The sequence below is a fragment of the Bubalus kerabau genome, chromosome 10 (assembly GCF_029407905.1).
Source record: "Bubalus kerabau isolate K-KA32 ecotype Philippines breed swamp buffalo chromosome 10, PCC_UOA_SB_1v2, whole genome shotgun sequence".
Taxonomy (NCBI): Eukaryota; Metazoa; Chordata; class Mammalia; order Artiodactyla; family Bovidae; genus Bubalus; species Bubalus kerabau.
The window spans coordinates 38955001-38982888 of NC_073633.1; the positions used below are offsets into that span (position 1 = coordinate 38955001).

Below are 27888 nucleotides of genomic sequence, written 5' to 3' on the forward strand. Positions count from 1 at the left end.
GTACACTTGAAAGAATGTGTATTATGGGTTTTTTTTTTGAGGGGAGGGGGTGTAATATCCTGAAAATGTCAACTAAATCAAACTGTTCTATTGTATCATTTAGGATCTGTGTTGCCATATTGATTTTCTTTCTAGAAGATCTATCCAGTGGTGTGTTAAAGTCTCCTGCTATATTCCAATCAGTTTCTCCCTTTGTGTATTTAATATTTATTTTATAAGTTTGCATTCTCCCATATTAGGTACATATATGTTGATGCCAAAGAAACTTTTAAAAAAATGTATTTTCTACTTGGTATACCTTTCATAATATCCAGTGATCATAGCTTCCACTTCACCAGGCAAATCATGAAAGCTTTAACAAAAATCTTGCTAACTTCTTGAAATTATAACTGTTCCTATCACCTTCAATCATCAGACAAGGCCAGTGGAACTAATAAAAAAACTGCACTCAAGCAGAAGAATTAATTACATGAGATTGAATGAATTGATAAATATGGTTATAAATTTTTATGATTTGGTCTAAAATATTACTGATTTTTAATCATTTGTTTCCCAGACACAAGGAAAATTTTTTTAAGACTTAAAACAATTTAGTAAATTGTTTTACTTGTAAGCAGAATTGAAACATTTTTCTTTTTCTCCCTGATTTCTCCAGAATTCAGAACTCTCAAACTAAGCCATTTTCCTGAAGCTAAATGACTTGATATAAACTTCATAGAACTTGCCACAGCTCGTATTTAAACAGTCCTCATGAGCCACTTCAGAAAGTTTACTTGAACACCTGATGACATCATTAGAGGCATTTCAAACTGCAGAGGAAGCTTTTACTCTGACATCTAGAAATCTTAATTGACTGTCTCTTGGACCCAGAAACTGGTTTATAAGTTGCTCCAATTATGAACCTTTGTTTTTCTTTTATTTCCAGGAAAGTGCCTCTTATTAAATACCTGACTGTTTGCACCATGGGCCTAGTTTTGGGAGCCCAGTTATTCCTCACCTCCTACAGTGAGATGTAGTCCTTAGTCGTTCAGTCATGTCAGACTTTTTTACAACTCTCTGGACCACCAGGCTCCCCTGTCAGTGAGATTTTCCAGGCAAGAATACTGCAGTGTGGGAGTGTGCTGCCATTTCCTCCTCTAGAAAATGAGAGGTAACTATTTAACTAAACTGACCTATTCTCAGAACTAAAAGCTGGTTCAGACAAATGGAGGGCTCTTCTAAACCATTGTTTCTTCACAGTTACCAGCTCAGCTTTTAATACGTGAAACATTTAGAAATGTTTTAGAAGATGGTGCTATTGTAGACCTAAGTGAAAGTGAAAGTCGCTCAGTTCAGTTCAGTTGCTCAGTTGTGTCTGACTCTTTGTGACCCCATGAACCGCAGAACGCCAGGCCTCCCTGTCCATCACCAACTCCCAGAGTCCACCCAAACCCATGTCCATCGAGTCAGTGATGCCATCCAACCATCTCATCTTCTGTTGTCGCCTTCTCCTCCTGCCCTCAATCTGTCCCAGCATCAGGGTCTTTTCCAAAGAGTCAGCTCTTCTCATCAGGTGGCCGAAGTATTGGAGTTTCAGCTTCATCAGTCCTTCCAATGAACATCCAGGGCTGATTTCCTTTAGGATGGACTGGTTGGATCTCCTTGCACTCCAAGGGACTCTCAAGAGTCTTCTCCAACACCTCAGTTCAAAAGCATGAATTCTTCTGCACTCAGCTTTCTTTATAGTCCAACTCGCACATCCATACATGACCACTGGAAAAATCATAGCCTTGACTAGATGGACTTTTGTTGGCAAAGTAATGTCTCTGCTTTTTAATATGCTGTCCAGGTTGGTCATAACTTTCTTTCCAAGGAGTAAGCGTCTTTTAATTTCATGGCTGCAATAACCATCTGTAGTGATTTTGGAGCCCCCAAAAAGAAAGTCAGCCACTGTTTCCCATCCATTTGCCATGAAGTGATGGGACCGGATGCCATGATCTTCGTTTTCTGAGTGTTGAGCTTTAAGCCAACTTTTTCACTCTCCTTTTTCACTTTCATCAAGAGGCTCTTTAGTTCTTCTTCACTTTCTGCCATAAGGGTGGTGTCATCTGCATATCTGAGGTTATTGATATTTCCCCTGGCAATCTTGATTCCAGCTTGTGCTTCTTCCAGCCCGGCGTTTCTCATGATGTACTCTGCATATAAGTTAAATAAGCAGGGTGACAATATACAGCCTTGATGTACCCCTTTTCCTATTTGGAACCAGTCTGTTGTTCCATGTCCAGTTCTAACTGTTGCTTCCTGACCTGCATACAGGTTTCTCAAGAGGCAGGTCAGGTGGTCTGGTATTCCCATCTCTTTCAGAATTTTCCACAGTTTATTGTGATCCACACAGTCAAAGGCTTTGGCATAGTCAATAAAGCAGAAGTAGATGTTTTTCTGGAACTCTCTTGCCTTTGTGATCATCCAGCAAATGTTGGCAATTTGATCTCTGGTTCCTCTCCCTCTTCTAAAACCAGCTTGAACATCTGGAAGTTCATGGTTCATGTATTGTTGAAGCCTGGCTTGGAGAATTTTAAGCATCACTTTACTAGCATGTGAGAGTTGTGTCCAGCTCTTTGTGACCCCATAGATTGTCCATGGAATTCTCCAGGGCAGAATACTGGAGTGGGTAGCCTTTCCCTTCTCCAGGGGATCTTCCCAACCCAGGGATCAAATCCAGGTCTCTCCCACATTGTAGGTGGATTCTTTAACAGCTGAGCCACAAGGGAAGCCCATAAGTAGGCTACCCCAAAATATGCCTCAATGGCATATTGATTATTTTGAATTAAAATTACTTAACAAACAGCCAATGCAGGAGGGCCACTCTCATCCTCCTTTCTGTCTCCCTGAAAGCAGGAAATAAATCTGCCACATGAAAGGTATGCCCCACATCTGGAAGTAGAAGGACACTCCTATCTCCAGAGATAGAAAATTCAGGCCGAGAAGCCTATATAAACAAATATTATATCTTTAAATTACTTTCCCAAGCCCAAACTCTGGTAAATGTAATCAGTTGTAATTTTGGTTACTGTAACTAAGTTTCTTTATTGATTATTTTGTAACCAGATGTTTAACCATGCCTTTTAAGCCTTGTAATTTATGGACAGTTATATTGTATCCTGATGCTATTGCAAAAGTGCTTCATCTTCAAAACAATTCATAGGAAGACTATAGAAGCAGTTACAATAGTTCCACATAAAAAGGATGTTTATGCAAGGATTCCAGCCCATACGGACTTAACACAAGGAGCTGTTCTGCTCCTGGGGCCTGTAGAGCAGGTATCCAGAGGTTTTTACACCCTGATAGGCAGGGTTGATGCCCCTGCTTAGCCTTGAAGCAGCTATAGGAGACACCGTCTGTCACCTCTCTGTTTCCCATACAATTATGGGAGTAAAATCTCTGAAGAGGGAACGAGACAAGGGAACAGGGTAAGGCAAAACCATTAAGAGAATGACACAACTATTGAGAATATGACAAAAACTGGTTAGAACCAATTAGGTCCAAGATGGCAGAAGAATCGCCTTCTGTAGACCTTGAGCCTCATCATACACTCACTGTAATATGTTAGCTAAATGACACACCACAGGCACCATGACAGTTCTGAGGCTGACCGTAAAAGACCAAGAGGTGAGTGATGGCCAAATTCCTGGAAATTTCCACCCCTTCCTTCAAATAGTTGGAATAATCCTCCCTCTTATCAGCCTATGTAATTACTCACCCCATAAAAACAAAAACTAACCACCCTCCACACCTTGGGGCTCCTTGCTTTCTGAGGTAGCCCACACTCTATATACAGAGTGTGGTGTCTCCTAGGGCTGCTCTCACTTTTTGAAAGAGACTTCGCTCTGTCTATGGAATGTGTATCTCTCTAAATATGCCTGCTTTCCCACTTAGAGCAGCCTTGCCTGCCCACTGGTATCCTTCACAAGTGTCCTGTATTAATAAGTCTACTCTTTGTCTAGAACTTTGGCTCTCACAGAATTCCTTCTGTGTTGTAACACAAAAACCCTGAGCTTTATTAAGTCCTGAGACCAGGTGTGTGATTTCAGCTGAGAGATTGTGGGTTCAAGTCATCTGAAGTGTGACTGTGTTCAAGTCCCAAAATGAGGTGTGTGGTTTCAATTACATCCCCAAGGGATCATCTAACTTTGGTAATCAAAACATAACCTGCTTGAGACCATATCCCTGAGATCTGTGTGCTCAAAGGGGACCCCAGCCTGGAATGTACTCTTCTTGTCCCTCCTCCTTGCAATGCAAATTTCCTGGGCCAAATCCATCCCAGCCCTGAGGAACTCAATGAATCTGGAGCAGGTTATTAGCTATTTTGGCAATGAAAGGACCTAAGAAGAATAAAATGGATCATCAGTGCTTTCCAAAGGAAAGAATTCAATGATAACATATTTAAGATCAATTAAAAATTAAACGGAGTAACTGGGGTTTTGTCATCCAAAATGGAGCTTGATGGCCATTGTGGATGTGTTTTCAGACATGTTCCTGCATCACTGAGAACTTGAATTTTCTGATCTGTGTCACAGTGAAGGATACCACCAGCCATTGTCAAAGCAGTATCTGCCAGCAGCTGCCAGCTGCAACCTTCTGGTCTCAAAATCTTCCCCTGAAACTGTGCAGCTATTTTGGATACCAGCTAACCTTGCTTAACAAGCATTCTTCTTGCCGACTCCAATCCTACTTCCTGACAACTTCTATAACTTTGTGGTCTTTGCCTATATAAGCCTCCCCCTTTTTTGTGGTAGTCAGGTGTGAACACAATTCAAGTGCTTCTTGCATCTGTGTCTCCCAGGCTATGGTCCTCTGCTTGGCTTGAATAAAATGCTCTTCCATTCCTTAAAATCGATCGTTTCTTGATTTTTGTGTTGATAGCATGAGGTAGAGGCCATGACTTGGATATCCCATTGGCCCAGCCCCGTGTATTGAAGAGGCCTGAACTCCAGCGGTGGCTTTGTCGCACTCAAGTGGCTGTGTAAGTGCAGCCATCTTTTCATGAGAGGAACTGCTCTATAAATTCTTTTTAATAATGTTTGTATTGATTTTTTTAAAGATAATGTTGTCCTCATAAAAAGCATTGCAAAATACTCCATGTTTTTCTAGTCTCTGGAAAAATTTATATAAGATTGGTGTTATTTCTTTTTAAAGTATTTGGAAAAATCAGGAAAATGCTTTGGGCTTGGAGCATTTTTTGTTGGTGGTTTTTAATTTGTCATTCTTTAACAGATATAAACTATTCATTTAAAAAAATTCCCTTGTATCATTTTTGTTAAATAGTGTTTCTCAAGGAATTTATCAACTTTAAATTTTCAAATTTATTGGCATGAAATTATTCATAACATCCTTTAACTGTCTCATATCTGATGATGAAGTACCTGTGTCCTCTTTTTCATTCCTAATAATGGTTGTTTGCTTCTTCTTTTGTATTTATTTATTTTTTCCTGATCAGCTTGGCTAAAGGTTTATCAATACCTTTAGTCTGCAAAAAGACTCAAATTTATCTTCATTTCTTTATTGTATTTTCTCTCTCTTCTGTTTCTTTAAATATAATTGTTTTGCTTTTCACCTTCTTGCAATTGATGCTTAGATAATTAATTTTCAATCTTTTGAAATAGAAAAATCTTCTAATATGTGCATTTAATGTTACATATTTTAAGTATGGGTCTATCTGCATCCTTCACATGGTATTTTTATGGTTATTCAGTTCAAAAATATTTTCTCATATCCATTTTTTTCTAGTTTAATTCCTAGTTTAATCTGATTATTCAGAAGTAGTGCATTGCTTAAATTCTGAGCATTAAATGGGGATTTTTTAAAATTTTCTTTTTTATTGATTCACTGTTTAATTCTAATGTAAGAGAACATACTTTTTATGATTTCAGTCTTTTATTAAAAAAAGTATTTATTTATGACTGCATCTGGTCTCTATTGACTTCCCTAGTGGCTCAGCAGTAAAGAATCCTCCTGCAATGCAGGAGGTGTAAGTTCGATTCTTGGGTCAGGAAGATCACCTGCAGAAGGAAATGGCAGCCCACTCCAGTATTCTTGCCTGGAAAATTCCATGGACAGAGGAGCCTGGTGGGCTACAGTCCATAGGGTTGCAAAGAGTCAGACGCTACTGAGCATGCATGGTGGTCTTGGTTGTGGCCCAAGGTTTCTCTCTAGGTGCTGAGGCTCAATAGTTGTGTGGACTTAGTTACTGGGTGGCATGTGGGATCTTAGTTCCTGACCAGGGATCAAACTGCTTCCCCTGCATTGGAAGGCAGATTCTTAACCACTAACCTGCAAATAATTTTATACTTAAACCTGGGTATATGGTAGAGGAGTCATTATTTTTTAAAATATATTTTTAATTGAAGGGTAATTATAATACTGTGTTGGTTTCTGCCATACATCAACATGGATCAACCATAGGTCTACATATATCCCCTCCCTATTGAGCCTTCCTCCCACCTTCCACCCCATCCTACCCCTTCAGGTTGTCACAGAGGAAGAGTCATTATTGAAAGTTATTCAAATTTATGGGTAAACTTCTCTCTGGGTTTTACAAATTTATTGCCAAGCTCTTTATTAGTAACAATGATTAGGTAGGTGAGATCATAACTGACTTCAGTGGACTAGGGCCAAGGATGTTATACCATTCTGTAAGGCTTGGGACAGTCCTTTAAAAGGATAAATTGTTGTGTGTTTATTTGGATATTTATATATTTATATATAGCTATATATATATAAATATATATATTTATATATAGCTGTTAATGATTTTATGCTCTATGCTGACTCTCTCTTATGAGCCTTAAAATATTTTTGTATCCTTGAGATAGACACTGAATTCTCCATAAATAGTATACAGAGGGAATACTGTTTGTTTTTTAGTTGTGACCTATGGGCTCTAGTTCCCTGACCAGGGATTGAACCTGGGCTCCCTGTGTTAAGGGCAGGGAGTCTTAGTCACTGGACCACCAGGGAAGTCTCACACTCACCTATATTTTTTCAGCTGTGCAACACATAGTCTGCATTTGTTGAAGAGGATTCTACAGATAGATGCAAGCATCTGATCATTTCTTTGATCTATGTTACATAATGAAACAACATTTTGTTATACATCTCCTTCTCTTTATTTCTTCTTTAAAGTTGGAGCTTTATTGTGTATTTGACTTAAAAATTATTTGTGTAGGCACATGATATTCCGTACAATTTTAGCTCAAGGTAATATTTTATTTCAGGATTTTTGTTATAAAAAGAGGGCAGGAATCTGATCCGTCAAAAACAACTTGGGTAGAATAACGATGTTCGATAAGACACAACTCAAGCCTTTTTATTACTACTATTTGTTGTTGATATCATTTTAAAAAGCTATTATAGTACATGTATATAAAGTCGTTTTAGGCAGAACAGCCAACTATCTGCAGGTCAGGAACGTTTGTATACCCTTCCTAGGCAGTTCAGGTTGAGATCCGGCCGGAACCTTGGGACCGCGGCACCGGTTTCCGGCGGGCTCCTTAGAGTGTGGAACAGCCTCGGGCCGAAGGACCATGAGAGGGCCGGATCCGGGTCCCGAACCTACGATGGAGGGGGACGTGCTGGACACACTAGAGGCGCTGGGGTGAGTAGTCCTGGGATCGCCTTTCCCCGGAAAACGTAAGCTGTCTCTCCCCGTGGACGCCGCAGTCTCCCCCATGTGGGCCTCCCGATGGGCTCCTGCGGCTCGGTGCAGGCCTCCTTCCCTGCCTCGCTGCCTCCGGCGCCGACGGAGTTAAGAGGGAGGCGGGAGAGAAATCCGTTTGGGGGGTGGAGCAGGCCTGAAAAGCTAGGGCGCGTGGCCCCCTTTCCCGAACTCCTTGTTTTGAAACTCAGCAACGGGGACCCACGGCGAAAGCGCGGAGGGGCCTGGCTGGCAGCATCCCTTTGGGAGAAAGTGTTGCTGCCCCGCGGGGGGTATTTTTGAGAGGCTCTGGAAGTCTAGAGTGCAGCTGTTGTCTCCTACTTCATACAACTTAATTGTGGCTTAATTAGGGCCCCGGGGCAAATCACTCCTGCTTCCTTGACCAGAGGAGTTTTAATTCAGTGTGAATCCATCCATCCAACCGTTTCTTCCATTCATTAACAACATATTAATTTGATGTTAACCTGTATTCACTAATGTGTATTTTACGTGCTAGGCCAAGGAAAAAGAGTTTTCTGAAACTCCTAGTAGCTTAACTAGTCGTGGAGTGTGTAGTCTACTGGTGTTTGCAGTTCAGAGTGGTGAGTGCTGTGAAAGCTCCTGGAATGATGTTAATACTTAAAGGCATGGCAATAAATGCGTGCAGGATAGATGCTTCCTCGGCCATAATCTGTTTTTCTTCACAGCCTTTATCCCTATTCCAGATTATCTTGTCCTGCACATTTGTTATTGTCTCTTGAACATCCACCCTCTCCACCCGCTAATACACAAAAATCAGCTCCAGGAGAACAGGTGCTTTACCTGTTTTGTTCCTCAGACCATCTTACAGTCAGGTCTGGTACAATAAATAGTGGGTGGATGAATGGGTGAATGAATGAAGAAAGGTTCAAAGCACAGAGTGCACAGAGGTAGGCATAGGGCCAGGCAGTTGAGAGTCAAAAAAGGGAACTTGAAGTAGGCTGATCCAGCTGGAGGGCAGAGAGCAAGGACCAGTGTTGAAGACTGGATTGATGAGATTTAGGTGAGGAACAGGGCTTGCAGCACCTTTTAGGCCATGTTGTGGATTTTGTTCTTTGTCATAACAGAAGTGCAACATGATTAATAAACTTAAAAAGGGGAGTGTTTAGATGTCTAGTTTAAAAAGTTCTGTCAGCATGGTAGAGAATAGATTGGAGAATTTTTTAGTAGTCTAGTCAAGAAGTGATGGTTATTTAGTGGCAGTAGATATAGAAAGAAGTACATTACTGGTCTTGGGCTCCCCAGGTGGCACCGTGGTAAAGAATCTGCCTGAATGCTGTAAACACAGGTTTGATCCCTGGGTCGGGAAAAAGTAGGAAATGGCAACCCATTCCAGTATTCTTGCCTGGAAAGTTTCATGGACAGAGGAGCCAGACAGGCTACAATCCATGGGGTCTCAAAGAGTCTGCACGCCTGTACACAGTACTGGTCTTAGTGATTAATTGGATTAGATATTAGAGCTGAAGGAGATGATGATATTGATGATTCATTGATAAGTATTTATTGAGCAATAAAATAAAATGATACACTTTGGAATCTCAGTTGGACAAGGAAGAAAGTGAAGACAGCCAGGAGCTAGTAAATACAGAGAATACAGAGGAACCATAGAAACAGAGGTAGAGATGGTATCAAGTGTGGTCAAAAGAGCAAGTTGGAAGGTAGAATAAGTAGGCTGTGGTCAGGGAGTGACTTGTTCAGATTAGTGATTTTGGATGTGATTTAGTTCCAAGTGATGGTGTGGCTTACTTATGTGTAGTGGCAAAGGTTGGAAAAGAGGCTGAGAACTCAGGGTATTGGAAAGGGTATACATATGGATTTTGAAGAAACTCAGTATCACTGAAAAACAATAGGAATGGAGAGGAAACTGAGCACAGGGAATGTTGACGGGTGTCCAAGAGATTGATCAGTGAAAACCGTGAGAGAAGAGGGTGGCACGTCTGATGGGCCTGAGCCTGGAGAGAGCAGGAGATATGAGAAAATGGAGTCGATCAGAAAACAGGCAGAAGATCTAAGTAGACATTTCTCCAGAGAAGACATACACATGACCAAAAAGTACATGAAAAAATGCTCAATGTTGTTAATTATTGGAGAAATGTAAAAGCTACAATGAAGTGTCACCTCACACTGGTCAGAATGGCCATCTTCAAAAAGTCTACAAGTAATAAATGCTGGGGAGGATGTGGAGAAAAGGGAACCCTCATACACTGTTGGTGGGGATGTAAATTGTTAAAGCCATTATGGAGAACAGTATGAAGGTTCCTTAAAACAAAAAATAGAACTTCCATATGATCCTGCATTCCCACTCCTGGGCACACATCTGGAGAAAACCATAATTTGAAAAGATATATGAATCGCAGTGTTCATTGCAGCATTATTTATAATAGCCATGAGAGGGAAGCAACCTAAATGTCCATCGACAGAGGAAAGGGATAAAGATGTGGTGTATTTATACAGTGGGATATTACTCAGCCATAAAAGAGTGAAATAATGCCATTTACACAACATGGATGGACCTAGAAATTAAGTGAAATAAGCCAGTCAATGATAAATATCATACAGTATTGCTTGTAAATGCAATCATATAAATGATACAAAAATGAACTTACATTCAAAACAGAAATAGACCCACAGGATATAGAAAACAAACGTATGGTTGCCAAAGGGGAAAGATGTTGAGGGTAGGGATAAATTAGGAATTATATCTATAAACTAAACAGGGACCTGCTGTATGGCACAGGGAACTATACTCAATATTTTATAAAAAATCTATATGGGAAAAGAGTCTGAATAGAAAGATACGTTTGTACATACAGCTGAATCACTTTGTTGTACATCTCAAACTAACACAACATTGTAAAACAACTTTTCAATTTAAAAAAGATGATAGGGAGCAGTGAGTGATATGGATGCTGTATTGGGAAGCAAGGAGAACAAAAACCCCACTGTTTGATGTTTGGGCACTTATGAGAGAAATACCCAAAGCTCGGAGTAGTGGTTATAAATCTTTCTGAGAAGACATGGACAGAATAGGAGAGTTGTTCTTTATGGATGGAACATAGAAGAAGAGTTTGGAAAATAGTAAGAAGTGGAGAGCTGAATCAGAGACAAGCCAGTAGGGTGAGTAAATGACGGGGGGAAAAAGGGGTCTCGTATTTTATATGTTGGCTTATGAAAATAGAAAAAAGAAAGTAATTTAGACCTTGACTCTGTCCTTTTGAAGATCTGCCAGTGGCCCTACTGGACTGAATTTGGTTCACCCAGCTTTAAGTAGTGTCAGATCAGCAACTATGGTTCCACTGTGTATGGCCCTGGGGGAGTCTAGGCGTAGGGGAGTTGTCTCCAGTGTTTGGAATTAGAGTGGCACTTGTCTAATTGAACAATTGATAGAACAAACTGGGCATGATAATATGTCTCTTATAGGATATTATTATAATTAAATGAGTTAATATACATACAGCATGTAGCACTGGCCTAAGATTAAAGATTAAGTAAGTGTTGCTATTACGATTATGATTGCTATTAACTATTCATGTTAAATGCATTTATTTTTCTTTTTTACTTTTGCCTGTCTTAATGAGCTGAGGCGTTAAGGATTGTGTATTTAAGATTTAGTATTTTGGGTGATTTAGTAAATTTTTGTTGAATTTTATAATTGGCATGTCAGTAAAAGTAACATCACCAATAATATAAATTAGTTAATTTTTTTTGAGAGCTCATGATTGTTGCTTTATTGCAGAAATGAAAGCAAGTAGGGAGAAACAAGATGTTTACTGTGAAATCTGAATGAGAGGCTCTGTAAGTCATGGTAGAAAGGTAACACCCAGGGAACCGGTCTTGGTCAGAGGAACAGAGAGGTGGTCTAGTGCTAGCTGACTGTGTTGCCTGGCCAGGTTATTTACTTTGTTTCCCTATTAGTGTGGACAGAAGTTCGAGTTCACATGGAGCATTTTGGGTCAAATCTGGTTTTAAAACGATGTCATCACTTGTTTATCTTCTGATATTACCTTTTGTAGTACAGTGTTAGTTGCTCAGTTGTGTCTGACTTTGTGATCCCATGGATTGTAGCCCGCCAGGCTTCTCTGTCCATGGGGATCCTACAGGCAAGAATATTGAAGTGGGTTGCCATTTCCTTCTCTAGAAGATCTTTCTGACCCAGGGAGTGAACCCACGTCTCTTATGTCTGCTTCCTTGGCAGGCCGGTTCTTTACCACTAGCGCCACCTGGGAAGCCAGAATTAAGATAATATTAACTTAAAAGCATTACTGTAAAGAGTGGATGATTGTAATATTCCTCTAGCCTGCTGCATAAGGCAGGTATCCTAACTTCAATAAGCCCTAATTTCTTATCTGCAAAATGGGGACTTGAAAAAACCCTTCCTAAGATATGACCAGAGAATTTAGAGAAAAAGAAATGCAAATGGCCTTTAAACGTATGAAAAGGGTATAGTCTTGCCATAAGAGAAATGTAAATTAAAACTATATTGAGAAAACCATATGGTCAACAATCCAAATGTTTGGCAGCTTTGGTGAGTTATGGATAATGGATATTCTTGTATTTTAATTGTATAATCCTTGTATAGGAAAACTTTATAGTATCCAGCAAAGTTACATATGCATTTACCCTTTGGTCCAACAATTGCACCTCTAGGAATCTATCCCAGATACACAGTGACAAAAATTTGCCCAATTTTTTTTATTTGCCTGATTTTTGATAATAGAGCACTACAAAAAAACAGGGGGATAGCAAATAAAATATGGTACATCCAGACAGTGGAGTACTATACAACCATAAATATGATTGAATAATATTTCTGATTTCTTATATATATAGATATGTGTGTACATGTATATATGTTAAAAAAAGGAATAAAACAGTAGATAGTAGGCTGCCTTTTATCTAAACAAATACATATTTGTGTGTGCGCATGCATGTGTGGACTCACCAGGTAGCGCAGTGGTAAAGAATCCGCCTGCCAATGCAGGAGCCTCAGGAGATGTGGGTTTGATCCCTGAGTCAGGAAGATCCCTGGAGAAGGAAATGGTCACCTTCTCCAGTATTCGTATCTGGAAATCCCATTGACAGAAGAGCCTGGTGGGCTACAGCCCATGGGGTAGCAAAGAGTCAGATGCAACTGAGTGACTAAGCACTCAACGTGTGTGTGGTGTGTGCATGTGTGCATGTATATGTATATTCTAAAACATGGTTTGACACCCCCAAATTAGTACATGTGATTTCCTGTGAGGAAGAGAGGAAACAGAGCAGAGGGAAGAGCATTAAGTTTATAAGCTAGATTTGTCTGAACGCACTATGTGTAGTTTTTGACATTGAAGCCATATAAATGTTTTACATAATGATAAAGCAAACCTAGAATGAAATCAAAACGTAAAAAGACAAATCTCTTTAAAAAAAGCAAAATGAAAAAAATCCGTCAATATATTGTGTAGTATTTAATCACATGGAAAGAAATTGTTTTTCTATACACTGAAGAATTGATGCTTGTGAACTGTGGTGTTGGAGAAGACTCTTGAGAGTCCCTTGGGCTGCAAGGAGATCCAACCAGTCCATCCTAAAGGAAATCAGTCCTGGGTGTTCATTGGAAGGACTGATGTTGAGGCTAAAACTCCAATACTTTGGCCACCTGATGCTAAGAGCTGACTCATTTGAAAAGACCTTGATGCTGGGAAAGATTGAGGGCAGGAGGAGAAGGGGACGAGAGAGGAGGAGATGGCTGGATGGCATCACAGACTCGATGGACATGAGTTTGAGTAAACTCTGGGAGTTGGTGATGGACAGGGAGGCCTGGAGTGCTCTGGTTCATGGGGTCGCAAAGAGTCAGACACGACTGAGCAACTGAACTGGAATGGTTTCTAGAAATAAAAATATAAATTGTTTTCAGTAATTTTATTAGTAATAATGCTGTTTTTTTTACTCTGAAACTATGTAATTTATATTTATTTTTATATTTGTTGTTGTTTAGTCTCTGAGTTGTGTCCGACTCTTTGCGACCCTCATGAACTGTAGTCCACCAGCTCCTTTGTCCATAGCATTTTTCAGGCAACAATGCTGGAGTGGGTTGCCATACTAAGATTCTATAAATGTCATAAGAAACCAGAATTTTCATTGTAAGAGAAAAATAGATTAAAATGTAAAGCAAAATAGGTAAAAACCCTATAATTCTAAATCTGAATTGAAAAGAGCAGTGTGAACTCCTGATGTAATTTCTCTTAAAAAGGCACAGTTGCTGTGACTAACCTTTACTGCCAGATTATGTACTCTTAAGTAAATACCATTGAAGAGAATCAGGGCTTCTTGGAGAAATGGCCAGTTGCAGGTAAAAGGCAAGAACATATTGTCATCGAGAGCAAGAAAAATATTCAAAGAATTCTGGGAACTAGTCAGAGAACTCATTGACTAACATGAATGGGCTCCCACTAATCAGAGATAGGACAATTTGATTATCAAATGAAAAATAACTGCAGTGAGCTAAAACTCAGCAAATGTGCTAAAACTTATAAGTTTGTAACGGGGGGGAAAAAAAGCTCAGGTACACTAAGAACAATGAAAGAAAACTGATACCAAATTCAATGAAGATAATATGTAAAAGTGCTTTGAAAATTTAAGGTTCTATTCAAATACACTTTGTAGCAATGTTTAAAAGTATAAACTTATAAAAGAAATGGTTAAGAGTAAAATAATCTCATATGTCCTCTTTGGCTTTAAGTTTTTAAATTTAAAATTTGCATCCATTCCCCTTTAACTGTTCAGATCAGATCAGTCACTCTGTCGTGTCCAACTCTTTGCGACCCCATGAATCGCAGCACGCCAGGCCTCCCTGTCCATCACCAACTCCCGGAGTTCACTCAGACTCACGTCCATCGAGTCAGTGATGCCATCCAGCCATCTCATCCTCTGTCGTCCCCTTCTCCTCCTGCCCCCAATCCCTCCCAGCATCAGAGTCTTTTCCAATGAGTCAACTCTTCGCATGAGGTGGCCAAAGTACTGGAGTTTCAGCTTTAGCATCATTCCTTCCAAAGAAATCCCAGGGCTGATCTCCTTCAGAATGGACTGGTTGGATCTCCTTGCAGTCCAAGGGACTCTCAAGAGTCTTCTCCAACACCACAGTTCAAAAGCATCAATTCTTCGGCGCTCAGTCTTCTTCACAGTCCAACTCTCACATCCATACATGACCACAGGAAAAACCATAGCCTTGACTAGACGAACCTTTGTTGGCAAAGTAGTGTCTCTGCTTTTGAATATGCTATCTAGGTTGGTCATAACTTTCCTTCCAAGGAGGAAGCATCTTTTAATTTCATGGCTGCAGTCACCATCTGCAGTGATTTTGGAGCCCAGAAAAATAAAGTCTGACACTGTTTCCACTGTTTCCCCATCTATTTCCCATGAAGTGATGGGACCGGATGCCATGATCTTCGTTTTCTGAATGTTGAGTTTTAAGCCAACTTTTTCACTCTCCACTTGCACCTTCATCAAGAGGCTTTTGAGTTCCTCTTCACTTTCTGCCATAAGGGTGCTGTCATCTGCATATCTGAGGTTATTGATATTTCTCCCGGCAATCTTGATTCCAGCTTGTGTTTCTTCCAGTCCAATGTTTCTCATGATGTACTCTGCATGTAAGTTAAATAAACAGGGTGACAATATACAGCCTTGACGTACTCCTTTTCCCATTTGGAACCAGTCTGTTGTTCCATGTCCAGTTCTAACTGTTGCTTCCTGACCTGCATACAAATTTCTCAAGAGGCAGATCAGGTGGTCTGGTATTCCCTTCTCTTTCAGAATTTTCCACAGTTTATTTAACTGTTACTTTTTTCTTGTTCCTGTAACTAATATAGTTATTATTCTGTTTGACTTTGTTATATGTAATATTTATCTTAAAATAGGTTGATAATTTTACTAAAAAACTTTAAAACAAAAAAATCAAATGTTAATTATGTAGAGCGGGAAACCAGCAAACTATTTTTATAACAAACCAGAATATAGGGAAACAGTCGGATACATGGATACATTTATTGTCTGTGTTCCAAGAATATTTTATTCACAAAGACAGGCAACAGACTTTGATTAAAAAGTATTACATGTATTAGGGTTTTGCTTATTGTTTTAATCTTTTATATTTTCTTTTTTAGGTATAAGGGACCACTGTTAGAAGAGCAAGCGCTTACAAAGGCAGCAGAGAGTGGACTGTCTTCACCTGAATTTTCAGAGCTCTGTGTTTGGTTAAGCTCGCAAATAAAATCACTGTGCAACTTGGAAGAAAGTATCACTTCAGCTGGTATTGCCATTTAGTTTTATTTGTTTTTCTGTTTACTAGTAAAATTATATGATAAGTTATGATTTACAGTTTTATCTATAATGTGCTCACTGTACAAAGAAAAGTCATTAATACAAAGAACTTCAGTATGTGATTTAAATATCTCTCAATTTAATTTCATATTGATTAACCCAAAATTATTTCTTAAATTTATACAAAATTATAAATAATTATTGTTTATCTGCTGTCTTGAACTTAGTATTGAATTTGGTTATTAAAAAGTTTAGCTTTTGAATACTTCTTTTTTGGAATTAAGGTTTTTGTTTTTTTTTTTTTCCTGTGAAGTATATGTAATCCCTAATTTAAGTTATATTACCAAACCTATAACTCAGGACATGAATTCACATAGGAATACATTTATAAAAAATTCCTCTGCTAGTTTACAAGTTTTGTTTAATTCATTACTGTTGGTAGCTGGAATTCTTGTGGGTCTTTGATAGAAAATAAAAATGTGTTGGGCATTTGCTAGAAGATAAAAGTAGCATTCCCTTCTGATGCTATTCTTACTTTTCAAATTGTTTTTTTTTTTTCCTTGCCAAATCGAATAGAATTCACCTGAAGTAAAGTAAAATAAGCTGCATTCAGAACTGATGACACAAGTTTCCACATAATTCGATTATGAAAGAAGGACAAGTGCTGAGGTTTAATTAGATGATTGCATTTATTATCTGAATCCATAGAAATACAATAGAAATGGATCATTTGCTCTGAAGCCAATTAATAATTATAGCCATAATAATGCTATAATATTTCAGTTACTGACATAAAATATTTCCATTTTATCTGCTTTTATGGAAAGCCCTTTGGAAGATACTTATCAGAGATTTAAATATAACAAGATTTATAATTTCATGATTAGATACTTATGTTCTTGAATTTAAGTGTCACTTTCTATATGTAGAAATATGTTTTGGTTACTTTAACCTAAGCTTACCTAATGTTATTTTTGGTCACACATTTAAGGATTTAATGTTGAAGGGAAAATTTAGAATTGATATAAAATTAAAATCAACTAGTAGATTTGATAGTATCAGACTATATGATAAATATTTAGTAAATGTTTTATGCCCCTTCTTTTTTAAAGGGAGAGATGATCTAGAAAGCTTCCAGCTTGAGATAAGTGGCTTTTTAAAAGAAATGGCATGTCCATATTCTGTACTCATATCTGGAGATATTAAAGATCGCTTAAAAAAGAAGGATGATTGTTTGAAACTACTGTGTAAGTTATATTTCTTTGAACAGTTTAAATGCCTGTGTTTGATCTGGTTTGTGTTATTTTCAAGTCAAGATTTATGAACTATAATTAATGAAGCATTAGACATTTTGTGTATTAGAAAGGTTTTAATATTTGGCTTAAAATGTGAAACTGACTCAGATATTTGTATAAATGTAGGGTAAATTCTACTGATGTACTCGCTAAGATTTCCATAACACTTATAATTTATTTGGCCAGTATAGATTACCCTGTGTTTATGACTCGTACTTTAGCAGTTTTTCCTTCACCTAATTCATCCCTTGACATTTATGACTAGTTGGCTAAAGTGGTGATCTCCAAAGTCCTGTTTAATGTTAAAACTCTCAGAAATTAGGCTGCTAAGCAAATTATTAGATGATAGGCACTTAGTGATAGTTCAGAAAATTTATTGATCACTTTTTATTGTATTAGAAACTGCTCTAAGCATTAGGGATATATCAGTTTAAAAGAAAATTGTGCCCTTGTGCCACTTGAATTCTAGTGCATGTGGCCTGTTTTTCATCAGGGATGAATTTGGAGTACAGATTATCCTATATCTAAACAATTACTATAAATAACAGATGCATTTGTTTATATTGAGTCCCTTAAATTTTTTGGGAATTTAGTTTAATTTCACGCTATTTTGAAAGGTCTACTAACAGTGATCTCTTGAAAGAATTTTTCTAACATCTTCTATTATTGAAGATTTCTGTTATTTTAGGTTGTACCATTTATAAAAAGATGCACATGATCTATTCCTTTATGCTCTAGTGTTAAGATGTTAGTTTCATTAGAGCATAAATCATGTTTATATGTTTAGTGGTGATGATCAAAATCTCAACAGTTGAATTATCTTGTGCGTTGGGGAGAATAAACATTGTTGCTGCTGCTGCTGCTAAGTCACTTCAGTCGTGTCCGACTCTGTGCGACCCCATAGACGGCAGCCCACCAGGCTCCCCCGTCCCTGGGATTTTCCAGGCAAGAATACTGGAGTGGGTTGTCATTTCCTTCTCCAGTGCATGAAAGTGGAAAGTGAAAGTGAAGTCGCTCAGTCGTGTCCGACTCCCAGTGACCCCATGGACTGCAGCCTACCAGGCTCCTCCGTCCATGGGATTTTCCAGGCAAGAGTACTGAAGTGGGGTGCCATCGCCTTCTCCGATTATGTGCCCCCGTTTAACACTCTTTCCTTGTCTTCCTCCCATTCAGTCTGAGTCACTGATTTAATGAACCATTATTAATGGTAGGGCACAATAACCCATAAGTGTACTGGGACAAAAGGAAGCTAAGAAGCACTGGCCATGAGGAACTTGCGTACTCTTTATATTAGTCAATGAGAAATATGTAAATCATGTTTCCCTTCTTGCCTTTGCTTCTAAGAAGCTCAGCAATAATAGTACTGTAAGTTTCTGATCCAAGTAAAGTATAGAGGAACTATAAGAGAGGTTGGTATAGTTTTTTTTTTTTCTGATTTATAAAAATACATGCTTGAGAGGTAGGGTGAAATGGAGAATTAGTGTAGGGAGAATTAGTGTAAATGATTACAGAGTTTCAGTTAAGGAAAATGAGAAAGTTCTGGAGATGGATGGTGGTGATGGTTATACAGCTATGTGAATGTACTTAATGCCACTGTATACTTAGAATAGTAAATTTCATGTTACTTGTTGGGAAGTTACATTCTCATCATAGGAATCTTACAAAGTAGATAAATATGTAAAAAAAATAATTTATTGTTTCACTCCCCAGAGAGAGTCATGAATAACTTTTCAGTGTATTTCCTTTTCCTTCTTTTTCCTTTGTACACACGTTTAAGATTGAGATTTGTTACATGTGTAATTCTTGCTCTTCCTCTTTTTCATTTAATGTATCTATTTTCCAATCAGTATTTTTTGAAGAAATAATTTAAATTGGCTACATAGCTTTCTATACTATGGACATTTTTATTTAATAGATTTCAAATTTAGAGGTATTTGGATTTTTTATATTTTAAGTTAATTACTTTGTTCATATTCTTGGTTGCTTTTACTTAGACAAAGGTTATGATCATTAAAAAAAAATTATATAGCCATATTTTGTTCCAGAAAGATTATAACCTTTTAGCAATCTTACCAGCATCTGTTTCATCTTTTAGTTTTAATACCTTTAAAACATACTGCTTTAATAAGTGGCATGTTCTTAGAATTGTTGGCATTATGTGTACCACTAAAAGGGCGAAATTCCTTACTATGTGAAGAGCTTTTATAAAGATAAAAATTCACTGGGAAAATATGTAAAGTACATAAGGCATGAAATGGCATCCTATAGAAAAAAGTTTTTAAAAAAATTGCTTCTAAACATTTAAAGATGCACAAAGTTAGAGTTGCAAAAAAAAGAAAACATTTTTCATTTACTAGGCTAGCAAATACCAGGAAAAAAAAAGTCGTAAGTAAGCATTCTCATATGCTACTTACAGGTATTGAAGTGTGGTGGGAGAATAATTGGGACCATCTTTTGGAAAGGCAAATTTTCAGTAACACAGGTAAAATTCACCTGTTTTTTAAATTGGCAGTTCAGTGACTACTAGTTCATACTGAGTGTACCAAGATATATGAAAAGAATGTTCATTATTGCATTGTTTATAGTTGTTAAATAGAAATAGTACATCTTCGAGTGATACCATGATCAGTTCAGTTCAGTAGCTCAGTCGTGTTCGACTCTGCAACCCCATGGACTGCAGTACACCAGGCCTCCCTGTCCATCACCAACTCCCAGAGTTTACTCAAACTCATGTCCATCGAGTCAGTGATGCCATCCAACCATCTCATCCTCTGTCATCCCCTTCTCCCGCCTTTTGGTCTTTCCCAGCATCAGGGTCTTTTCAAATGAGTCAGCTCTTCACATCACGTGGCCAAAGTATTAGAGTTTCAGCTTCAACATCAGTCCTTCCAATGAACACCCAGGACTGATCTCCTTTAAGATGGACTGGTTGGATCTCCTTGCAGTCCAAGGGACTCTCAAGAGTCTTCTCCAATACCACAGTTCAAAAGCATCAATTCTATGGTGCTCAGCTTTCTTTACTGTCCAACTTTCACATCCATACGTAACTATTGGATAAACCATAGCCTTGACTAGATGGACCTTTGTTGGCAAAGTAATGTCTCTGCTTTTTAATATGCTCAATGGCACCCCACTCCAGTACTCGTGCCTGGAAAATCCCATGGACGGAGGAGCCTGGTGGGCTGCAGTCCATGGGGTTGCTAAGAGTCGGACACGACTGAGCGACTTCACTTTCACTTTTCACTTTCATGCACTGGAGAAGGAAATGGCAACCCACTCCAGTGCTCTTGTCTGGAGAATCCCAGGGACAGCGGAGCCTGGTGGGCTGCCATCTATGGGGTCGCACAGAATCGGACATGACTGAAGCAACTTAGGAGGAGGAGAAGGGGGAGGTTGGTCATAACTTTCCTTCCAAGGAGTAAGCGTCTTTTTTTATTTCACGGGTGCAGTCACCATCTAGAGTGATTTTGGAGCCCCCCAAAATAAAGTCTGCCACTGTTTCCCCATCTATTTCCCATGAAGTGATGGGACCAGATGCCATGATCTTAGTTTTCTGAATGTTGAGCTTTAAGCCAACTTTTTCACTTTCCTCTTTCACTTTCATCAGGAGGCCCTTTAGTTCTTTTTCACTTTCTGCCATAAGGGTGGTGTCATGCCACCCTGATACCATAATAGAGCCTTTAGAATGAGAGTAGATAAAATGTGTAAATATGGAATGATCTCTAAAATATATTGGTAAAGAAATACACAGAAGATGTATACTCTTGTTTCTGTAATAGAAATAAAAGTGTATAGATGGTAGAAACATATACTAAATATACATATACATATATGCCTAAAAAGATACCCAGAAACTAACATTGGTGATTGCTTTGGGGTGGGAAGTCTGAGAATCTGTATGGGAAGAAGAGTTATCACAGTATTATTGTCCATCTGCGTGGATTAGCACTTGAAATACTAGACTAAACTCTTGTTTGTACTCTTATGTACAACATGTTTCTGTAGAACAAAGACAGACTTCAGCTGTGGTTCCAAAATAAAAATTTTTGGAGAACGGTGATCTGTTTTAATGAAGTTTTAAAATCAGAGGGACATTGGCATAGTCGTCATAAGCAAAGTTTGATATGTATTGGCCTTAACTTTTTGTGGATTCCTTAGACTATTATGTGTAGATTACATGGAAAAACCTTAAATTAGTGGCTCTCAATCCTGTCCATGAGAATCACCTTGGGTCTAAAACCACAGATTCCCAAATTGTACTTCAGATATTCTGGTTCAGAATCTCTAAGGGTGGAACCCTTGTACTTGTACTTTTAAACAGTTTCTCAGGTATCTTTTCCTGCTCAACTGAAGTTGAAACTATTGTATTAAATTGTGTGTGTATAAATTTAACTGAAATGAAAACAAATGAACCCCCAATATCTGCCTTTATTGTTCTGAAAGTTAATTTAAAAAAGACTAATGATTTAATTTTTTGCTTTTCAAAATGATGGTTTTTTTTTTTTTTTTTTACTATTTAAAACAATTTTTTTTAATTGAAATATAGTTCATATAAATATTATGTTAGTTTCAGGTGTACCACATAGTGATTTGACCTTTGCATATGTTGTGAAATGGTCACTGTGGTAAGTCTAGTAACCATCTGTTTCCATAAAAAGTTATTACAATATTATTGACTGTATGCTTTGTATTTTATATTACATCCCTTAGGCTTATTTCTTTTCTAACTGGAGGTTTGTGCCTTTACCTATTATACCCCCACCTCCACACGCTGCTCTCTGGCCACTTCCTTTTACTTCTCAGTATGTGAGAGTCGGTTAGCATTTTGTTTTATTTTTTCCATCTAAGATTTTTGAGTAATTTTTAGAAAGATGACTGTTGAAAGGATGAAATGGTGACTGAAAGGACTTGTGAACAGTCTGGAGTGGTCTATCCTAAAGGCAGTTTTACAGATTGCTCTATCTGCTTATCCTTCACTTAAAGCTATACATTCTCCCTTGGCTTGAGCTCTGCGTATCAGAGGGAGAGTAATTTTTCAGCTTTATACATGCTTGAAGATTTTAATGTTGTTCTTTTACTGATGGGTCCCTCCTACTAGACTTTAGACTCTGTGAATAGGCACTATTTTTTAAATTTCCTTCTGCCCTTTTTAAAAATTTCCTTCTGCCCTCTTTATTATTTCTTTTTGTGAGAAGAATACTCAATGTAAGATTTACTGTCTTAGCAAATCTTTAAGTATAAAACACAGTATTGTTAACTATAAACTGTTACAATGAAACTGTTAACTGAATATAATACAGTATTATTATGCTGTAAAGTAGATCTCTAGGACTTATTCATCTTATGTAACTAATATGTGTCAAACTTTGCTTATGAGGACTGTGCCAAGATCCCTCTGATTTTGAAACTTCAGTAAAATGGATTGCCAGTTCTTCAGAAATTTGTATTTAACAAATATCCTGTTTCTTCCCTAGATTGGTGACCACCATTCTACTTTCTGTGTTAGGAGTTTTAGATACCCCATAAAGATGGAATCATTAGTATTTGTCTTTCTTCTGGCTTGTCTCACTTTGCATTTTCCAGGTTCATCCATGTTGTCACAAATGACTGGATTCCTTTCTTTTTAAAGCTGGGTAATATTCCATTGTATACACATTCCACATTCTCTTTATCCATTCAGCTGTTGAAGGACACTTAGGTTGTTTCCATATCTTGGCTATTATGAACAGTGCAGCAATGAATATGGTAGTGAAGACCTCTTTGAGATCCTCACTTCAGCTCCTTTGCATGTATACCCACGAGTGGGATTTTTAAAGCATTCTTGTGCATTTTAACATTATTTGTTTTTCCCTTTTTTTATTGTAGTATTTTTAAGTACAGAGCTTCAAGCTTTACAGATACTACAGAACAAGAAGTGTAAAAATTCTCAATTAGATAAAAATAGTGAAATTTATCAGGAAGTTCAAGCTATCTGCGATACCCTTGGGATTCCCAAGTCAACAACTTCTGACATTCCGCTTACGCTAAACCAAGTGGAATCAAAGGTATTGTATTTGTTTTATTTTTTATTTCCCCCAAATTCAATTAAATGCTAACATGTAAACTCTGGGAGATGGTGAGGGACAGGGACGCTGGCATGCTTTAGTCCATGGGGTTGCAAAGAGTCAGACATGGCTTGGTGACTGAACAACAACAGCAAATGTATTAACTTTTATTTTTTTATTTTTGGCTGTGCTGGGTCTTCGTTGCTGCGCAGGCTTTTCTTTGGTTTTGGAGAGCGGGGGTTATTCCCTGGTTGTGGCATGCAGCCTTATTGTGGTACACAGGCTTCTCATTGTGGTGGCCTCTTGTTGTGGAGCATGGGCTCTAGCATGGGCTCAATAGTTGTGTTGCACGGGCTTAGGTGCTCCATGGCGTGTGGGATCTTTGTGGATCAGGGATCAAACCTGTGTCTCTTGCATTGACAGGCAAATTATTTACCTCTAAGCCACCAGGAAAGCTCCTGTACATGTATTAAGGATGAAAATACAGTTGACCCTTGAATACTGTGTGGGTTAGGGATGCTGATCCTCTGTGGAGTCAGTAATTAACATACAACTTCACAGTTGGCCTCTGTATCTTCAGTTGGTATTTGTAAATTCAACCACCTATAGATCGGATGGTACTGTAATTGTATTTAGTGAAAAAAATTAATGTAGAGGCAAACCAGCATAATTCAAACCCATGTTGTTCAAGAATCAACTGTATTTCCTTTAAGTACAAGATATACATTCTAATAGACAATTATCTTCGTGTAAAGCTAAATTTTTCATGTAAAACTAAATAGTATGCTTTTGACTTTATTTGCCTATTACTAGTATTCATGAGGGAGAAGGCAGTGGCACCCCACTCCAGTACTCTTGCCTGGAAAACCCATGGATGGAGGAGCCTGGTGGGCTGCAGTCCATGGGTTCTCCAAGAGTCAGACACGACTGAGTGACTTCACTTTCACTTTTCACTTTTCTGCATTGGAGAAGGAAATGGCAACCCACTCCAGTATTCTTGCCTGGAGAATCACAGGGATGGGGGAGCCTGGTAGTCTGCTCTCTGCGGGGTTGCACAGAGTTGGAGATGACTGAAGCAACTTAGCAGCAGCAGTATTCAGGAATCAGATCTTAATGAGGAAGTGCTAGGCTTTCTGAAAGTTTGCTGTTTGCTCTGATAGAAATCTCTCTGCAAAGTTAAGGGTCCGGTTTCTAACCAAGGTTGAATTATAGTATAATGAAAGAAGTAGAGTTTTTCTTTAAAGGGGAACTAAATTTCTTTTTAATGGATGCTGTTAATAAAATTTCAGTATGATTGTCTTTGGCAGTGAGCAAAGAAATCTGCAATATCTGATGGATAAGTATTTAGGAAATGTTTGTTGTATAGTTAATAAATGAATGAGTACCTTGATGGAGTAATTAAGAACAACTAAGAACAACCAATTAACTAACAAGTAATTAACAACAACAAAATGATATCTCTAGCTTTTGAATTTTTTTTTTTCAATTATAAAACTATCCTCATTCCCAGTCAAGGCATAAATTAGAGAGAATACTGCCCCTGCAGGCCAAATTCTAGCCTAATTTCTAGGTTTTATAGGAGTCCTCTAGGAGAATAATACAGGATTCATTTTTCAAGGAAAAGAAAATTTTCACCCTCAAGAATAGATACTAAAACTCTTTTTAGACTTGCTGTTTTAAACTATGTTCTTGAATAAAGTACTCTTTTACACTGATAATTTATGAGCTGAAAACAAGATTCGTCTTAATGAATGTAAGAGAATTTTAGTATCATTAAGATAAAAACACAGTATTAAAAAGTTTTGTTTTGTTTTTAGAACTAGCAAACCAAAAAATAAGTCAATGAATCCCAGCTCAAGAATATTGTTCTGTAGTTCATAAATTGCTCTTCAGAATTTGTTTCTCTGGATTAAGAATTATCTGGGGTTGCCTAATACCTGGGGCTGTTTCAGATTGAGACAGATTTCTAGACTCTTCCTAATCTTCCAGTGCATCCGCATACTGATCCAAAAGATACAATTGAAGTGCCATAAAGTATGCCTATTTAAGGTGTACAATTCAGTGGATTTTATTTACAGAGTACATCATCATCAAAATCTAATTTTAGACCATTTCCATCATTCTCAAAAGAAGCCATGTACCCACCACTTAACAGCCACTTTGCATTACCACCACCAATTTCCAAGCTAATTTTTTGTTCATAATTTTTAATTCTTTTTGAAAAGAGATCCCCCAACATTAAGCTTCATACTCCTCAAATGTGACCTGTTCCTATTTTCTCTATTATATTATAAACTAAGCAACTGTATATATTTCATCCTGTTTGAATGACTTCTGATATTGCTAAAGCAAAAACAAATGTCTAAATCTTGTTCACCAAAAATAAAAATGTTTCAAATCAAATCAGTGGCTTTGCAAAAGTGATGAAATGTGCTGTATGGTGACTAATTGAGGTCTTATTCTTTCATTGTCTTGGTAAACAATGGAATGTGTACAAAATATTTAATTGAGTAAAACCAACATATTCAGGGCTTCCCTGGTGGCTCAGATGGTGAAGTATCTGCCTGCAATGCAGGAGATCTGGGTTCGATCCATGGGTCAGGAAGATCCCCTGGAGAATCCCATGGACAGAGAGGCCTGGTGGGCTGTAATCCGTGGGGTTGGAGAGAGTCAGACACGACTGAGTGACTAACACATGCAACCTACTCAGCAAAGGTTTTATTTATTTTTTGTCAGGATGTAAGAGTGTGCTGTCCTAAGAATATGAATTTATTTCACACGAAACTTAGATTCTCATAATAAAGTCTTTTGGTAGTTACTTCAGTTGTCCATGTACGTGATTTCTTACTCTGGAAAAGGTGTGCTATAGCTTGGATTAATGTAACTTGCTTCCTTGAGGAAGATACTCTGCATTGTAGTGAAAATCTTTCTTAGTATGTGAGGTGAAGTTGCTCAGTCGTGTCCAACTCTTTGCGACTCCGTGGACTGTAGCCCGCCAGGCTCCTCTGTCCATGGGATTCTCCAGGCAAGAATACTGGAGTGGGTTGCCATTTCCTTCTCCAGGGGATCTTCCCAACCCAGGGATTGAACCCGGGTCTCCTGCATTGCAGGCAGACACTTTATCCTCTGAGCCACCAGGGAAACCCTTAGTATGTGAAGGTATGTTTTAATGATTTCTTGTTAACATTTTATTAATTCTCTGGCATTCACAACATTTTAAGCATGAATAAGATTGTTTTAAATTGGGGATATACATTTTCACAATCTTCTGTGTTTAATTTTAGGTGAAAGATATTCTCTCAAAAGTCCAGAAAAATCATGTGGGAAAACCACTGCTGAAAATTGATTTAAATCTGGAACAGGCGGTAAGGCATCCCCCCTTTTTCATTAGTTTTATGTAATTAGCTATATTAATATAGCTTAATTTTATGAATGGACATCTAGATTTTTACATGCTTTAAAAAAAATTTTTATATATATGTTTTTGCTTTAAAAAAAAATTCATTTATTTTCATTGGAGGCTAATTACAATATTGTGGTGGCTTTTGCCATACATCGACATGAATCAGCCACAGGTGCACATGTGTCCTCCATCCTGAACCCCCTCCCCACTTCACTCCCCACTCCATCCCTCTGGGTTGTCCCAGAACACCGGCTTTGAGTGCCCTGCTTCCTGCATCGAACCGACATTGGTCATCTGTTTTACATATGGTAATACACGTTTCAATGCTTTTCTCTCAAATCATCCTGCCCTCCCTTTCCCATATAGTCCAAAAGTCTGTTCTTTACATCTGTATCTCTTGCTGTCTTGTCAGTTCAGTTCCGTCGCTCAGTCGTGTCCGACTCTTTGTGACCCCCATGGACTGCAGCACACCAGGCCTCCCTGTCCATCACCAACTCCTGGAGGCTACCCAAGTTCATGCCCATCGAGTCAGTGATGCCATCCAACCATTCTCATCCTCTGTCGTCCCCTTCTCCTGCTGCCCTCATTCTTTCCCAGCATCAGGGTCTCTTCAAATGAGTCAGCTCTTCGTATGAGGTGGCTAAAGTATTGGAGTTTCAGCTTCAACATTAGTCCTTCCAGTGAACATCCAGGACTGATCTCCTTTAGGATAAACTGGTTGGATCTCCTTGCACTCCAAGGGACTCGCAAGAGTCTTCTCCAACACCACAGTTCAAAAGCATCAATTCTTGGCACTCAGCTTTCTTTATAGTCCAACTCTCACATCCATACATGACTACTGGAAAAACTACAGCTTTGACTAGATGGACCTTTGTTGGCAAAGTAATGTCTCTGCTTTTTAATATGCAGTCTAGGTTGGTTATAACTTTCCTTCCAAGGAGTAAGCGACTTTTAATTTCATGGCTGCAGTCACCATCTAGAGTGATTTTGGAGCCCCCAAAAATAAAGTCAGCCACTGTTTCCCCATCTATTTGCTGTGAAGTGATGGAATTGGATGCCATGATCTTAGTGCCATCTTGTAGATTTTTTATACTGGAGAATTAAAATGGATTGATATTCTAGAACAGTAGGTCCTAA

At 38.3% G+C, this 27888-nt stretch overlaps 1 protein-coding gene across 8 annotated transcripts in view; it reads left to right on the forward strand.

The window, feature by feature from the left end:
• The window catches only part of FAM98B (family with sequence similarity 98 member B), a 73556-nt gene that overhangs the window by 30715 nt on the left and 14953 nt on the right, over positions 1–27888 (forward strand). For 5 of the 8 annotated variants that reach the window (XM_055537332.1, XM_055537337.1, XM_055537339.1 and 2 more), the window contains 4 exons: positions 15853–15998; positions 17122–17256; positions 23170–23348; positions 26633–26713. In XM_055537332.1, coding sequence (XP_055393307.1) covers positions 15853–15998; positions 17122–17256; positions 23170–23348; positions 26633–26713 — 541 coding nt within the window. Of the gene's footprint in view, positions 1–4902; positions 5003–7467; positions 7634–15852; positions 15999–17121; positions 17257–23169; positions 23349–26632; positions 26714–27888 lie in introns of all 8 variants that reach the window. The other 3 variants (XM_055537336.1, XM_055537334.1, XM_055537335.1) reach the window with 2 other exon arrangements.